This window comes from Pteropus vampyrus, unplaced genomic scaffold (assembly GCF_000151845.1).
Source record: "Pteropus vampyrus isolate Shadow unplaced genomic scaffold, Pvam_2.0 Scaffold11, whole genome shotgun sequence".
Taxonomy (NCBI): Eukaryota; Metazoa; Chordata; class Mammalia; order Chiroptera; family Pteropodidae; genus Pteropus; species Pteropus vampyrus.
Window position 1 is genome coordinate 2,138,648 of NW_011888792.1, and position 17,190 is coordinate 2,155,837.

The following is a 17,190-nucleotide window of genomic DNA, read 5'->3' on the forward strand; positions in this document are numbered from 1 at the left end:
TTGTTTTCTTTGGATCAGGAATTTTACATTACTATACATGAATATAAAATAGAAGGAGAATTAAAAATGAAGTAATCCTTTAATGAATTTCTGTATTTAGTGTTATAAAGCAGATTTCTAAGAGAGTCATTCTAGTGGTAATTAATAATTAGTTCTTATCAGCCATTCTAAATATATTTTTGACCCACAGAGAACTATTTTACATTGATCATGATCTAAAAAGTATTTAGATACACTTTCAAAAAATAAAAGCCTTCTTGGCGAAGGATTAATTTTAGATGCTCAAACTATTGAAACTTCAGAAACATGCTATTGGAAGGCTTACTTTCCTACTTATATTAATATAATTTTCTTCTAATTATTTTCTTACTCTATTTTGGGGAACTAAAGATTGAGGATGTCAGCATTGCCTAATGAAGGTTTGAAAGACAAATGAGATCTATAAATGCAATAACATTATAACATATAACAACCACTTTTTAAAATTTACCTCTTCTTATGTTGCTCTAAACTTCTTTACTTCTTTAAAAGATTATCTAAATTATGTGAGTTTGCTTTACAAATATGTAACATCATAACATGATTAAATTGGTTATCACATGGGTATCAATCAATTGTGTACAGTACATCCTGTAAATGAATGTTAGCATGTTTAGGAAAATTTTTAAAGGATGCATTTTACCCTTTCCCACAAATTATATACATTAATATTTTAAATTTCCAGTTAATTATATCTGGCCTTCTGCCTTCAAATTCTTATTCAAGAGCAAAATTCATAAGGTCACTCTAATAATCTTACTGAGCGTTTTGTGTATCATAAAATATAGACCCAAAAACATAGAAAATACAAAGTACTTACCTTGGAAATACTGTCCATATCTCCTGAGCCTGAAACAAAATGTGAAAAGAAAGCCTATATTAGGTAATGACTTCATTTATAAATTATTTCTTTAATATCAATGCAGTATACTGTATGTATTTTCAAGTGTACATCTCCTGAATTTATTTACATTTATTTTTTATTAAATTTATTGGGGTGACATTGGTTAATTAAATTACATAGGTATCAAGTATACAATTCAATATACTTCACTTGTATATTACATCCTGAATTCTTTAATCTTAAAAGATTCCCTTTCTTTTACACTGTATGGTAAATAAGTATTATACGATGGCGAATGCAGTGAAGAGTTGTACCTCTAGTTTCCAATCATCCACATTTTTTTGTAATAGCAAAATGAAGAAAACCACTGTTATCAAAAATTCCTGAGAATAAAATATTAGAGATATGTATCCTACTCAATTCAAAATTTTAAAGCGTATGTATATGTATGTAACTAGAGAGCAAGAAAGAGATCTCTCTATATATTTTCTGAAATGATGCTTTTAAATCTGATAAATATAAAAAGGACATTTGCAACAATACCTGACAATATTCCGAACTACATCTTTGCCCCAATATTAGCTTTATTTTGAATTATTTTAACAATTAATTTTCCTAGTATGAAAATATTATAATGTTTTAACGGTACGACATTCAGTCAACAGTCAAAAATAAAGTTTGGGCTTATTAACATAATTAATTTTAAACAAGCAGGCATAAAATTCTTAAATACTGAATGTATATGTGTAATTATGAACATTATAGAAAAAAATAAGCCACATGCTAAGCGTCTTCTGCAAATTCTATTCTAGGGCATAATATAATGAGAATCCTCTATAACCAAATGTCATCTTTTTATGAATAATTTTACAAAGTAAAAAATTGCAAAGTATATTATTCTGCAATAATTGAAAAATAAAATTCTAGGATGATGCTGTCCAGTAGAACCTTCTGTGATGATAGAAGTAGTTCTCTGTGTTGTCCATCATGGCAGCCATTAGCTACATGTGGTTCTGTGCATTTGATATGCAGCACTGCAACTGAGGAACTGAACTTTAAACTGCAAATTAAGACCTTACAATTTAGGCAAAATAACTATAGATCCTTAAAAGGACAAAGTCTATCAATGTGTTGTCAATAGTTTTTTGATATGGAGGTTACATAGCTTTTCAGAGTCTCAGAGGGTAGCATTTCCTGACCTTTGGTGGGGTTGTGAAATCTGTGCATAACCTGTTACTCATGGGCATAGTTCTTCCTACCTAAATAAAAGGTGGTCCCTTTTCGAAAGAAAAAAAAATTATCACAAACCTCAACCCCATTTTCAACTCTTAAATTAGTTTTGGATAAGGTTACTTAAACATATATAAACATAAAATAAATGTCTTGTTTTTTTGTTTTTCGGGGTCGGGGGTGGTGCGTTTGGCCTGACCTAGTCAGTTTTGTCTATTTCTCACTACTGTGAAACCTTTTATTTACCTTGTAGATACCTGGCTTCATTTGGCAAGAAGGTGTCATTTATGAAGTATGTTTTCAACCATTAGTCACACTACTTGAAATCAGCTTTATCATAAACACAGACAATGTGGTCAGTGTTCTCTCTCAAGAGAATCATTCGGATTGCCCAGAATGTAATACCAATTTTATTTTAAAATAGACACTAATATTAAAATACAGAAAAAAATTAAATTCTTGCAGAGAACTAAAGTTCCTCTGAGGCTCTGCCTATAGCCCTTCGGAGACAAAGAAACTGTTTGGGAGGATACTGTAGTCCTCCAGGCAAGGCACGTGTATACAAAGCAGCAATGTCTCCTTTTATCATAAAACACCAGATTTTGATAGGTTAAGGTAATACCTGTGAATATGAGCTAGGTTAGAATAAATCTCATGTTTCTGATTTTCAAATGATCTCCAGTCATCATAACCAATACACTGTAGATTAAACTATCGATGGGAGGTAAAAGTTGAAGCATTTCAAAATCAGTTCCTATATACGGAAGAACTTCGCAAACCGTAATATCCTCTATGGAGAATTAGGTTTTGTTTTGAATTTATTTCTAAACATCAAATTTAATATCCTTACCTAAAGAGCCATTCATGTGATGTGACTCCATTCCTCCTAATCCACCCATGGGTCCATCTGACCCAGGGCCCATGGGAAACTATTTAAAAAATGAAGAAAAGGACTATGATCACAATGAAAACAATTGTTTATATCACTGTTACAATATCTGTCTTTAACATTATAAGGCCATTCCATAACTTATTTTCATTTTCAAGTTATGAAGATTATTTTCCTGGATTTTGTTCAGCCTAATAGATTCCCTAAATGGACTGCCCTACCTCCCTATCCCATACTCTACATGTTTTGGATCTTCAGGCTAATCTTCATTCATAACCAAATTTTCCTTCTTCAGATGCCTTCAACTAGAAAGCACATACATTCCAGGGCAAATGAGAAGATAAGCATTTTCTTTTATGTTACTGACAAGTTGTTATATAATAAACAAGAGATGATTCTTAAGAAGCTGCTAAAGGTGCTGGCTTATTAATAAGAATGATTAAACACTATTATGCCAACATTAACATTTTTTTAGCAACGATCTATCATTGTTCAAATAGATATAAATAATTTCATTTTACAAGTTAAATACATTTAGTTCCTTGAGAATAGATGAACACAGCTAACTCTTTTGGCAGTCTCGACTGTGTCAGTTCAATGATAATCAGTCATTCTATAGCAGTTATACTTAAATTTTTTAAAATTAGTGGTCTTATTTTATTTTCAAGTGGAGTCTTACATTAGAAGCCTGGTACAAAATAGCTGTGAACAGATGTGCTATGGTAGAGCTGGTGAAGAGATCATGGCCTCTCACTCTGTCTTTTGCTCATCTCCTTGGAACACTTCCAAGGAAACCCAGACCCCAGTTTGAAGACAAGTTATCCATAATTATCTTATGCTTACAGTTAAGACAGCTATGGAAAACACTTGCTCTTACAATTTACCAAGCCCAAAGTATTATTTCCATGTAGTATGGTATAGAATATTGAATGAGGTATGTGTATGTGTACATGTATTTATGTGTATAGACAGGGTGGTGGTGGTTACTAATCACATAGGCTTTTTGGGGAAAAACAGTTGCCCTCAGCAGACAACCTGTACACCAACCGACTCACTGTGGAAATAAAGTGGCTTTCCATCAACTATGATCATACAAACCACAGGCTTATACTACATCTTCCCAGAATAATACCAGTTCTGCTGCCTAAAATTTTATTGTCTAAAAGCACGTGGATTGATTTACAGTAAATAACTTGGAATGTGTATGACTTAAATGATAGGTTAGAGAAATAAACTGTGAACTTACTGCTGTTATTCAGCTTTTGCCAAAAGTATAGTTTAGATCTGGGCTGAGAAACTGGTGCCTGTGGAGGCAATAGCCTGTGAACTTTTTTAGTTTGGTCCTTTTATCTGACCGCCCACGGTGTTTTTAAAAGACCCTAAGACTATAGGTATATATGCTTGAAGCGCATAAAATTCCAGTTCTAGCCCTCAGCAGGCATTTGCTTTTATTACCTCTGGTTGAGATGAGAGACTTTTGAAAAAGTGACATGTTCACCTACTTTTCTTGGCTCTCTTATCTTTGTATCGAGTTAGAGAACCAGAGTGGAACATACTTGTATGATGTCAGCTCAGCTGCCCACAGAAATATCTTCAGTTCCATAATCACTTGGTTTTCTCCCTTGCTCCCTCCCTTTCAAATATCAAGTTTTAAGATATGAAATTGCAGTATGAAGAGCTTTTCTATTTTTTTGCTGAATTTCTAAAATAAACATGGTTCATTATCATATTCAATGTTCTTTAAGATTTATGTGAAAACACTGTTTAGACATCGATAGAAAATTGTTTCTTTTTCTCGAAAAGCAATTTATTTGCTTATCTAAAGAGAATAGTAATAACTGAAGGCAGTGCTCTTAACAGAAATAATATGCAAGCCACAAATGTGAACTTTTATACATAAATTTAGATTTACTAGCAGCCATGTTTAAAAAGAAAAAAGAAAAAGGTGAAATTAATTTTAATAATATATTTTATTTATCCAACAAATTGTTATCATTTCGATGTCAGTATAAAAATTTTAATGAGATATTTTACATTATCTTTTTCATACTAAATTCTCAAAATCCACTGTGTATTTTATACTTATAGCACATCTCAATTTGGACAAGCTATATATTTCAAGTACCATACCATATTTGACAGATTTAGTTTCTCTTTGTTGTCTTTACTGCTTGGAAACTTAATTATAATAATTATTTCATTCTCGGTTTTCAGTGTACTCATGATTTTTACGTCTTCTGGTTTTTCTTTAATTTGAACTAACCTGTATTTAGATATAGCTATGTATTAACCATACTCTGTGACAAATATTTGTTGTTAACACATAGGTCTTAAGTCGTAGACAAATAAAATATTTTTCTGTAAGCTTTTGTGGAAAAATCATAGCCATATGCTTTATTTAAACACCCAAATTATTTCTGTAGAACTGCCTCAGTTCTATATTTAAACTCCAGATTTCAAAAATCTAAATAAAAATAAGTATATACAACTTCCTAATTTATTTTCAAGTTTATCAGGATAAAAAAAAATAAACAACCACAATGAAGAAATTAGTGATGGTAAAATGAGGTGAACACAAATGATTATATATTACCTGTCATTTTCAAATACTATTAGTTTTAAGCATTTGAGATAAAATAAGACTACACATCAACATTTTATAATTGATAAGGTTCAGTTTTACATTTAAATTATATTGAAATGAAATCTTTTGTTATATTTGTTATGTATTATGTTTTTTTAACCAAGAATTTGAGGGTTTTTTTTTTTATATCTAATAAGCTCCTGGATTATAAAATATAAAGCTTCAACAGTCTGAAATGCACTTAGAGTCTGAGTCTTCAAAAATATATTCCAAAAAAATTTTTTAAAGTCATATTTACATTAGGTCTGTTAGGTCCAGGAGGTACTGCATTCATTAAAGTATACATGTTGTCTCCAGAGTTGGTTGAATCTGAAACAAAATATTACTTAATTAACATATTTTTTATTATTTTATATTAGTTTTCAGGTGTACAGTACAATGGTTAGACATTTATATAATTTATGAAGTGATACCCCTGATTACTCTAGCTCCCATCTGGTACTACACACAACCATTACAATATTGATTATATATCCTATGCTCTACTCTAAATCCCAGTGACTAATTAACATCTTTTTTTATAATCTACACCCAAGTCATCACGAAGCAATAATTAAAGAGGATCTGGACACACACAGACACATACATAGCTGCTGCACTTGAAAGTCACTACCGATGTTCAGAAATGAATAAATACCTGTAAGTCATTCTCTCACCCAGAATCATCATTCTGAGTGTGAAACAGAAATATTTACCGAATATGTGAGGTGCAATCACTTGTATGATTCAGGTCAAAAGAAATTACCTTAGAAATCTAATAGGTTAAAGTTTTTCTTTTTTAAAAATCATGGATATTTTTTGACTTCTCTAAGCAATTCGTATGCATACATATTAAAAAATCTCTCAAAAATTCAGATTCAGTAGGTTTTCAGTTTTTATTGTTTTCTTAGACATGTCAACACCAATTTAAAAATACTTTATTTAGCTAATAATTAGTAAAAACTGGTGAGATATCCTAGCATATTCCAACAGAAAGAGAATAAAACTATGAAATCAGAATGAAAAATTCTCTTAACTGAATTCAGCTTCCTCAGCTTCCTACAGTACAACTTTTGATCATTTTTTTACTCATTATATTCTTGATTCATTATAGCAAAAGTAACTGTAGTGTATATTGATATAAATATATGTAACATTTTATAGTATTTTAAAAAATTTACATTTCATGTCTATTAGTTAACTCTAATTAAGTCTCTAAATATATGGGTTTTTAAAATGTATAACCTAAACAGCTAAATAGTTTATATTTAGGAAACATTAATTATCAAACTTTTTTCTATTTTTCCACAATTATACAGTTGTCTTAAATAAGCAGGCCTCTCTTAAGTAGTCCTCTCTATTTTGAAAAGGACGTGTTTCAAATTTTTTATACTGATTCCAGGCAGAAGATAAAAATCAATGGTTTTCTCATGGTAATAACCAGAATGGGAAATGGGCAATGACATTTCCTCTGATTTTGTGATTACTTATCAGACATTAATAAGTTTATCATTTTAGTGTGCACCACTTACATGCTAGGTTAGATATTATCGGTTGTTGTAAACAATAATTAATAAATCTAAATATTATTGTTCACTTCTAGATTAATACATCGCGCTGTTGGAAAAGTTGAAATGCCCACCTCAAGTTGATCTATGGTGTTAACTATTTTTACATCCTTATGTATGCTATAGTCCTATCCACTCAGGGTACTTGTTCTTTCCTGCATATGATCAAACTTTTCCATCGCCACATTTTTGCTCTTTCTTCCTCAAGCATCTTCTACCCAATCCCCACCTATTGAAATTCTACTCACTATTAAAATATATTGAAAATGCTATAAAGCTTTTTTTCCTGATACTTCCAAGTGCTTGAATTCTGCTTTGCATTATAGTTAGTATTTTATTTGTTTTATTCTTCCCTCCTGTTTCCAACTAGGTCATAAGTTCATTGAGAGAAGGAAAGGGACCATGTCTAACTCATGTTATGTGCTACAGGCAATAAATATCTGCTAATTTAACTAACAGAATAAATTCTATACCATAAAAACTTATCTTTCAGAAAATCTTAGTTTTTAAATATAGAAAAGCTTCAAATTGTTTTTCACCTTTATTAGGTGAAATAAATTTTACTTCCTAATTTTACTTACTAATTTTAGTAATTAGTTTGAAAGGAAAATGGGCTGTATATTCTAAATATGCAGAAAGAAAAAGAAATTTATTGTTTTTAAGACCAATCAAAAATATAATTTCATTTGAAAAAAAAAAAACACATTAAGAGGAATAAAGCTGGTATTTTCTAGGAAATGTCTGACTTTTTATATGCAGAAAAACTTTACAATTAAGTCGACCTTCTGGCACCTATTTTTTGCGGGTGTGGATGTTGGCTTCATATTAGAAGAATGACTGTGATAAAGGACAAGTGCATAGAAGAGTATGCAAAAAGGACAGAAAGATACACTGGTGGCAATTTCTAGCTTGAAAGGAATGAGTGATCAGATTACTTATCACCTATAAAGTTTAGTGTTTCTCCAAAAAATTTCTTTTAGTCTTGTAGTGAAGTGTTATTAATCGCATGCTACCTTCATAAATAAACTTCGCCATATAGAAATGGCAAATGTTCAATATATTCAATTCCATAATTCTGTTTTCAAAGAACTCAGTTTCACTTCAATAAAGATGCTCTGAGGACAGAGATCTATGAAATATTTATGATATATTTCAAAGAGTTAGTGGAGCAAAGTAAAATTTTGCATTAATTATCAAATTTATGCCTTTTCGAAATTAAAGATTCAAAACTTAAAAATTATTACTTATTGGTATAATTAATGATATTTAATTTCAAGCTTCCATATATCTTAGATTTCAACCAGTTAAGAACATATGAATTTAACAGAACGACATAATTAAGAACTTTTTCTAATTATAAAATTGTCCCATCTAGTTCATTATCCAGAAGTTATCACTGATAAAGTCTTAGCCTAGTTGTTTGTTTTCTACTTTCTAGATTTCTGTCATATATATTTTAAAATAAAATTGTAATCATATTGTATTGAATCATGAACAATTTATTCTCCATGTCATTAAAAATTCTTTGATAATAATTTTAATGTCCACATTATACTGCACAAAAATTAATTTATTAATTTCACTAACTTAGATGTGGTATGAAGGGTGAGTACTATCTCACTATTGACTATAACGAGCATCCTTTTACACAAATCTTGGATTGTATCATTAATTATTTGCAGTGGTAGAATTATAGAGGCAAGTAGTATAAACTTTTTCATGGCTCTTGATACATGTTGCCAGGGCACTTTCTAGAGGGGCTGTGCCAGTGTAAACTGCCACAGTTAGAGTCCTCAAGACACGACACATTTAATAGTCTGTATTAAAGTCTCAAAAAGAAAGGATAAAGCTATTTAAAATAATTATATTAAGTAATTATAAAAATATTGAGGTACTTTAATTTAGAAGATAAAAAAAACCTTTCCACACTGTATAGTATATTTATTAGCTAACTAATAAATACCTATAGATATGTAGGGTAAATAATATTGTAAGTACATCTACATCTATCTTAGCAAAATAATAGATTTGTGTATTAAACTTGTATTTCATGCATTACTTATGCAAAATTTTTCTAAGTTATAAGATCTGGATCTTCTCTATAGTCTCAAAAAATCTTTTAGTGAGATAAATTATTGGGCAACCATACAGATCAACACAATTTACATCCTAATTATATGTTATCCACACAACAGGAATTTTCTAAATGCTTAAGGTAATTAGACAATAGTTATTTAAGAACACTTTTTCCTCCTACTTGCTATCTCAACTCTACTCTGTATGCATTAGTGAGACAATGAATACTACTAACTTTCAGAACAATTTCTCTATTTGTGATTTTATTCTAATAATCAAATGCCCATGTGGCTAGTTAGATTACAATACCTGCTGGACTAGGCATGATGGGTGTTCCTGGTGGCCCTCCACCTCCTGGAGGACCCTAAATAATTATACAAAATTTCAGTAAAAATAAGGCATTTCATTAAACAATATAAGGAAAAACAAGAAAAATTAGACTTTTCTCTATAATAATCCAATTTGAAAATAACGGAGGAAATATGTTTTCTCCATAATTTATTTTCTTTAAATGTATAATTATTTCATTCTTATGCAAAATGTAATTTAGCTTAAATATGTTGAAATTGTTTTGACAAATTTCTCAAAACAATAAGCCTGTAACACTGTTTTATTATTCATGACTTAATCACGTCAGGTATAAAGAAGTTAATAAGAAACCTTTTAATACTGTTGTTACAAATCTATAAAACAGAAATAATTCAGGTGTGTATTTTCTTATATTTTGTATCAGTGGCTTTTATAAGAAGCTAAATACCAAAATATACTTATATGTTTAAAAATACTTTGATTCTATTTCTTTCTTCTAGCGGTACTAATTGTACCACCATCTATCACATCAATTAGAAATGAGAGGCAATATTGACTAAGGCTGTGGGTTACTAAGGCTGCAGCTACACAATCACCCTGAAATGTAGATTAGGATTTTCTAACTTTAATTCAGTAATTTCAGGCAACCATAATGAGTAATTCAGAAAATGGGTTTTAGAATTTTTCAGATGTACACTGAAATAAACATTAAGTATCTAAATTTTCACTTTATTTTGAATGTGTAGGCATAGCCCATTAATCACTCCAAATAACATGTGTTTTCTATTTAAAAGCAACTTAAATTTCCATTCAAATAAATGTCTATAATTTCACAAAACTATATATTGGGTTTATTCTTAAATGACTTTAAGAAAAAATTGGTTTTACCAAAATTTTCTTACTTTCATTTTTGTTTCATAGAAAATGTATATAAAAAAATATGACTTTCTTAGCTTGTATCCCTTAAGGATGCCTTGAACACTAAGTTTACAGGTCTAAAGCAGTGTGTGCTTTTCATTATGTTAATAAAACACTATTTCTATGGAGGTAAAAATGCTTAATGATCTCTTCTTTTCCTACTTCAGTTAGCCACCACTTCTGAAAATTTCTTTAGAAAAGATTTTTCCTTTTACCATTTTATTCTTGCTTCTCTCTTAGGCATTTCCCCTTAAATATTATAATAAATTATCCTCTATGATGGCCTTGAGGTGTAGCAAGAATTATAATGTCATAATGGTTAAAAGGTCATTTATAAATTCAAGGGCTCTTGTAAAACCTGCTAATTGGACTTCAGGTGTGTATGAATTCTTGAAAAATTTTAATATGTACTAAATAATAATAAGCAGAAAAAATGTGTTTGCTATATCTAAGAATGAAAACATAACTAAAAAATCCCCCAAATTACTAGTCATTATTCTGCTCTCTGATTCCCTTTGTGACTGGGAGAATTTAATGTGTGTGGTGAATGGGGAAATGAGTATATAGATTATTCTCCTGCAGAACTGCAAATTCAAGCATATCATTGTGTAAGTGGGGATGGCTTTCTTCATGATTGGACAGAGTGCATTGTACTGGTTTACAGAAACATATGCTGAAGTAAGACACAGTACTCAGGGTGATCTTGGCCAGATTGATAACTGTTTCACTAATGAACATCAACATATGTACTGAGGTTGGCAGACAAAACAACTCAATACAAATCAGATGTTCACTTCTTGGCCAATATACAGGGGCTCTTCTTAACATCTGGACAACTATTTCATTGCCCAAATAAAATGTAATATCAATTCTTATGAGCGAACAAACCCCAAAGTACTTACTACATAATTCCCAGGAGATGCTGAGGAGTATGGTATCTGGAATATGAACAGGACAAAAATAAATAAATATTTTGATTCATGTGGCAGTATGGAAAATGACCTAAAATGATTCTATTTTCTAACTTTTATCAAGTTTTAAAATGTAACACAAAGGATAGTAAAGGATAAAGTCCTTTATAACTGTCTGAATGCTAGAAAACAATAAATGCAATATCATCTTGAATTTACAAAAAAGAGTAGACTTTAGTCAAGAGGAATTTAGAATTACAGCTTCAAGTAACATCGGTTTCAGGCCAGTTGTACTCACTGCTTGATACTAATGACACTTATTCTGTAATTAGAAAGATATATTTGTGCAGCTAAAACCCAGAAACCAGAGTTTTTCAAATTAGCAGTCTTTATAGAGGCAACTTCTAATTTATGTGTATTCTGGAATGCATTATTATTTTTTTTAAAGACAGCTTTCAGCCTAGTACAGTGTGGGTCAATACTTGATATATAGACCTCACCTTTCCCCCTTTCCTTTCTAATTAGCTATAAAAAGAAAAATAATACAATAAATGCAAAAGATTTTGTTAATGTAAATCTCCAAAGACTACTAATTTGTGGGGATCAGATATGGGTAACAAATTTCTTCTTTTCCTTCAAATCAAGCTCTTAACCAAGCTCTTTTCTCGTGATTAGAAAGTATAAATACAACATTGCTATGATAATTCAAAAAATAGAAAATAGAAAACAGATAAAAAATTAAGCCCTTGAGTGTGAATATTAATAGAAAAAATTAAACCCAAACATTTCTTTCTTCACACAAGCTCACTAGCTCACTGCATGAAGATTCTGTACATCCAGAAGAATTATTTTTGCCTTATTCTGAAAAAAGCCAATAAATTACTATCTTCTTGGAGTCAGACTGTCAGGGCCAGAAGAAGACCTTAAAAGTAATGAAAAGATTACAATGCTTGTACCTGAAACTCTCCTTCCTCTCCAGTATCTTCCATATAATTAAACATAAGAATAATATGAAACCATAAAGTAAGTAGAAGGAAGTGCAACAAAATTATGATTTTCCATTGGTGAATAATTCTTTGATTGATTTAGGGGAAATAATTAATATTAAGTTATTTGAAAATTCTCTCCTCATTGTTTGGTCTTACTTTGTCTTAAGCACAGACCATACGTCTCTGAGGCCCTTGGCTGGTCTGCCTATGAGTGACTCAGGACTGTAGATGGCCATTACCAGAGTGCCCACCATCAGTGATGAGGATAACTTCTACTATGAGCACTAGCCAGGAAACATTTGCTCAATTCGGTGAATGAATACAACATCGCTCTATTGGGCCCCCTCGAGTTCATCAATCCTCTACTTCTTATTTTAAACACGTGCTCTCCATATGATCAACTTATCTATTGGTGCCTATTTTTATCTCCCTCTAACTTTAGCACCTGGCTCATGGTCTTCCATCTCTCTCTACTGTCTACAATCATTCTTAAGCAACTTCAAGATACACTCTAACCACCCTTTAGATCTTTGGAATATACGCGTTACTATCTTTCTTTAATTTACAATATATTCTCCTCTCTTCCATTTATGAAAATGACCACAACTTGAATTCTTTATACAGAGATCTAAACAGCTCCCTTGCCTGATCTCTTTCTCATTCTTCATGATGCTCACAAAAATTATTCTATATTTCACCCAGAATCTTTTCCCATCACAGTTCCTCCATGTTTACTAAGGCCATTATTTACCTATTATTTTCCTACTAAATTGCCTCTTCCCCTTGCCACTGTCAGCATTTTATTTCTCTATTTTATTTCTTAAATTCTCCAATTTATTTCTTAAATTCATTATCCTAAAGCTTACTTTGTTAATTTTCACCTCTTTGGTCACTTCCTAGGTACCTTTTCTGTTTTACAGTAAAGATTTCCTGGAGAGAAACACAAAACAAGCTTGACAGGGTCCAAAATATAACATTCTCTAACTTTAACCTGGTCTTCACTAATATGTGGCAGTATTTTGGCTCAGTCTTTATGGAATCCCGGAAGCATTCTTGTAGTATGCCAGTAAATTCAGCAAAGTCAGGGGGGAAGAAGCCCCAATGCGTAGCCAATTTCTGTGGTGTTTTCTCATGTGGCAGATTTAAGCTACCAATGATTTAATAATTAGCTCACAAAATTCCTCAATATTTACCAACTGACACTTGTGAGCTGGCTTTCATGATGGTTATACCATCCTGAGTTGGTGTTTTGCCCTTCTGTCATACATTAAAGGCATCAAATTGTTACTATGCTTTCATATTTAGCTCAATACTCCATTATTTATAGATTTAAATATTTACCCACTCATCTCAGGTAGGAAAAAAAAATCTTTGTTTCTAAAGCTAGCCCTTCCTGATGATCCCATTTCTTCTAAGTCTTTGATCCTTTTATATTTTTAATTTCTTCCTCTTCATGGTTCCTTCACAGTTAAATATAATAAACATTTAAAAAATTTATCTCATCTAGTTGTTCATTTTCTTTCCATTTTGCCCTGTCAAGCTCTTTAATTTTGCCTTATATTCACTGTTCCTACTTCATATTCTTTGATGCCCTCTTTAAAAGAAAAGAAGCATTTGGACTCCCTACCCAGCATTTTACTGAATATGCACTCTTGAAAGTTACCAGCAGTATCTGATGGCCTAGTGTGAGAGACATAAAATATAACAATGTAAGTGGAAGTGTTATGTAGATACAGAAGATATATTTGAGCTGGGACTTATAGACAGTGGGTACCCACTAGAAAAACAAAAAGGAAGGAACAGCATTTGAGAGAGAGAAAGAAAGAGAGAAAAGGAGGAGGAGGAGGAGGAGAAAGGAAGGAGGGAAAGAAGGAAAGAAATGTCAAAGTTTATTAGGAAAATGGTTATGTAATTTTATACAGCTGTTGTAGTATGAGACATGGGGCTGCAATAAATGATGAGGCTATATGGTCAGACTGTGAATGATTTATGCTGTAGGAAATATGGAGTCACAGGTTTTAAAGAAACATGTTTAAATTTATGTTTTAGTCAGATAGCTCTAGAGGCATCATGTAATATAAATACAAGTTAGGAGACTATTGTAAAAAGTTAGGCAGGAGATGAGAAAGAGGCTTTTAGGCAGTGCTGATTAAGATATGTAGGAGTAGGAAAATTTGAGAGACTTTTCCCAAATGTACACAGCAGGACTTGGTGACAACTGGGTGAGGTGAACAAGAGAAGGAAGAAGTTAAGGTAATTTCTAGGTTTCCAACTTGGTAACTGGGTGGATGATAGTGCTTCTAATTTATTATATACAGGGAATTCAGGAAGGGGGAGAAATATGGGGAAGTGTCTAACATGTTGAACTCGAAGGCACTAGCAGACATTGAGGCAGAGTTGATTAACAGATATTTAGAAATATAGGTAGGTCTAAAACTTATTAGAGATCAGGACTAGAGATACAGCTTCATTTGAATACATTTCCATTTTGTGCTGGGCACAGTACTTGATCTAGGATGTAAGTAGATTTCGTAATAGTTGAAACCACATGAAAACATTAAAAAAAAAAAAAAAAAAAGTCCAGGAGTGGAATTAGAGAACATTACCACTGAGAAGGGTGAATAATGTGACTGGAGGAAAATCAGGAGAAAATATCTTACAAAAGTCAAGCAAATTAGACTTTTAAGACACAGGAAGTAAGTGTATCTTATCTAGAAATACCTAAACTGGACTTATTTTGAGCACTGTCAGGCTCAAGCCTTTCAATCTTTTTGTGACACATATAAGAATAAACAATAAGAAGAAATATGTTAATATGAACATGGAAAAATAAAGAAACATTATTAAAATGAAGAAAATAAACTAAGACAAAACCAAGGTGTCAAATATTTCAGAAGATAGGTATGATGAGGACAGAAAATAAGTTATTGTATTTGGTTGGTAACCTTCAGAATAGAACCTTCATAAGAAATGAAACTGTGAAGAAGTCAATTCAGTAAATCTTAGGCATTACCTGCTACGTTTTAGGTACTGTATCACTACATATAGTAATGAAAAAGACGAGAAGGTCAAAGGATTCATTGTCCAGTAGAATGATGGTGAGGGAGTGAAAGTGTGAGAGACATGGGATGGTGTTTTGAGACTCGGGAAAGGTTGAGAGTATTTGTTTTGTTTTGTTTTGTTTTGTTTTGTTTTGTTTTGTTTTTAATCAGCTACCATCTCCTAATACTAGAGGAATGAAAAATTAGGGGTTTAAGGTTCTTTTGAGATTTTGTTCATTGGCATAGCATACAAGGAACGTTCCAGTCAATGGAAAGGTATAGATTTAAGACTGCTTTGGAAGAATGAATGAGCAAGATATGAAAAAGCAACAAGAGGTGGAATAAAGAGAATAAAAGGATTAGCATTGAAAAAAAAACGTATCTTTTTCTGAGATAAGAGGAAAAAAGATGACTAAAAGTCTGATAATATTGGAGGTGAAGGATAGAATCTGAAGAAATTTGAGTCTGATGGTCTTTTTTCTTTTTTCTCTGTAAAGTATAAAAAACAATTTTAGCTGAGGGAGAAGGGGCCAAAGATAGTGAGAACAGAAAAGGTAGCTAACTAAGGAAGAGTAAGAAACTGCTGGCCAAGCATCTGTGAGGATTCAGCAGAGGTTGAATGTTATAGATCTAAATCATAACATAACATGTTAAGGACCATTATAGAAATAAGCTTTTAGGCACTGTGGAAGAATTGGAGGTGGTATTCTACAAATACTTCAAATTTAACATTCCATAAACAAAGCTCACTGTCCACCCTCTAAACGTGTTTCTTCTATGTTCCTACTAGTTTCCTTGATACCTGGATTCAAACATTTGAAATTACTTTCAACCTTTCCTTCTCTTTATCCCCAAATCTAACAGGTCACCAAGTGTTTTTGATTCTACTTGTGAAATGTATCTGCACTATTCCTTTCACCACCACTTCACCTTAGGCTCTGACAACATTTTATAAAGCCTATTACTAGAATCTTCTAATTTTGTTTCCCTACTGTATCCATGTTATATACTATCTTCCTAAACTATAGTTCTCTTCTGCATAGAAGATAAATTCCAGATTTCTCAACATTCAAAGCCCTGTACACGTCATGGTCCCCTTTTACTTCTTTCAGCTTTATAACACTTTAACAATCCCAAATAATTCACAAATACTCTATCCTCCCTAATACTCTGATAATTTTTCCTCAAGTGTTTTTTGCATCTCCCCTTCTCTTTATTTTTGTCCAAGCTTTTCTCTAACTCTAGTGTCCAGATTCTTCCCAATGTAATCAACCTCCTCCCTCTACTCCTCGCCCATACTCCATATAAAATAGCTATTAACATGAAATAAAAGATAAAAATGCAGATGTAGAAGCTAAACGAAATCACAGAACTGGAGATTAGAATCATGGAACTAGAAGCATCCTTTATTTAACTTATGAGAAAATTAAGGGCTTTATATATTGTCTGGTTAAGCTAGACAGATAATTCAAGAGTTTTGATGAGAATCCAAATATTCTGAAATATTCTGACTTCTAATCTATAAGACTGTGTTGCTGTGATAGGGGGTAGAGCAGAGTCACTAGAGGTTTTTGGCCTTGTTTTTATGAAATGATTACTAATATTTTACCTAAGTAGCTTTCTTCAAGTATGAAGTTTAAAACTACTTCATAAGCACAGGGTTACTAGAAATAAGGATGGGAACATCAAGACATTATCTGTGTCAGTGCAAAGTTGAAAATATTCTATTATCTTTCAGTGCTTTTTTTTTTTT

General features: G+C 31.6%; 1 protein-coding gene across 2 annotated transcripts in view; it reads right to left on the reverse strand.

Moving 5' to 3' along the window:
* The window catches only part of SSBP2 (single stranded DNA binding protein 2), a 262,630-nt gene that overhangs the window by 13,346 nt on the left and 232,094 nt on the right, over positions 1-17,190 (reverse strand). For both annotated transcript variants that reach the window (XM_011377651.2, XM_011377641.2), the window contains 5 exons: positions 11,399-11,434; positions 9,579-9,633; positions 5,885-5,955; positions 2,964-3,042; positions 860-888 (listed from right to left, as the gene is read on the reverse strand). In XM_011377651.2, the coding sequence (XP_011375953.1) occupies positions 860-888; positions 2,964-3,042; positions 5,885-5,955; positions 9,579-9,633; positions 11,399-11,434 (270 nt within the window). The remainder of the gene's footprint in view (positions 1-859; positions 889-2,963; positions 3,043-5,884; positions 5,956-9,578; positions 9,634-11,398; positions 11,435-17,190) is intronic.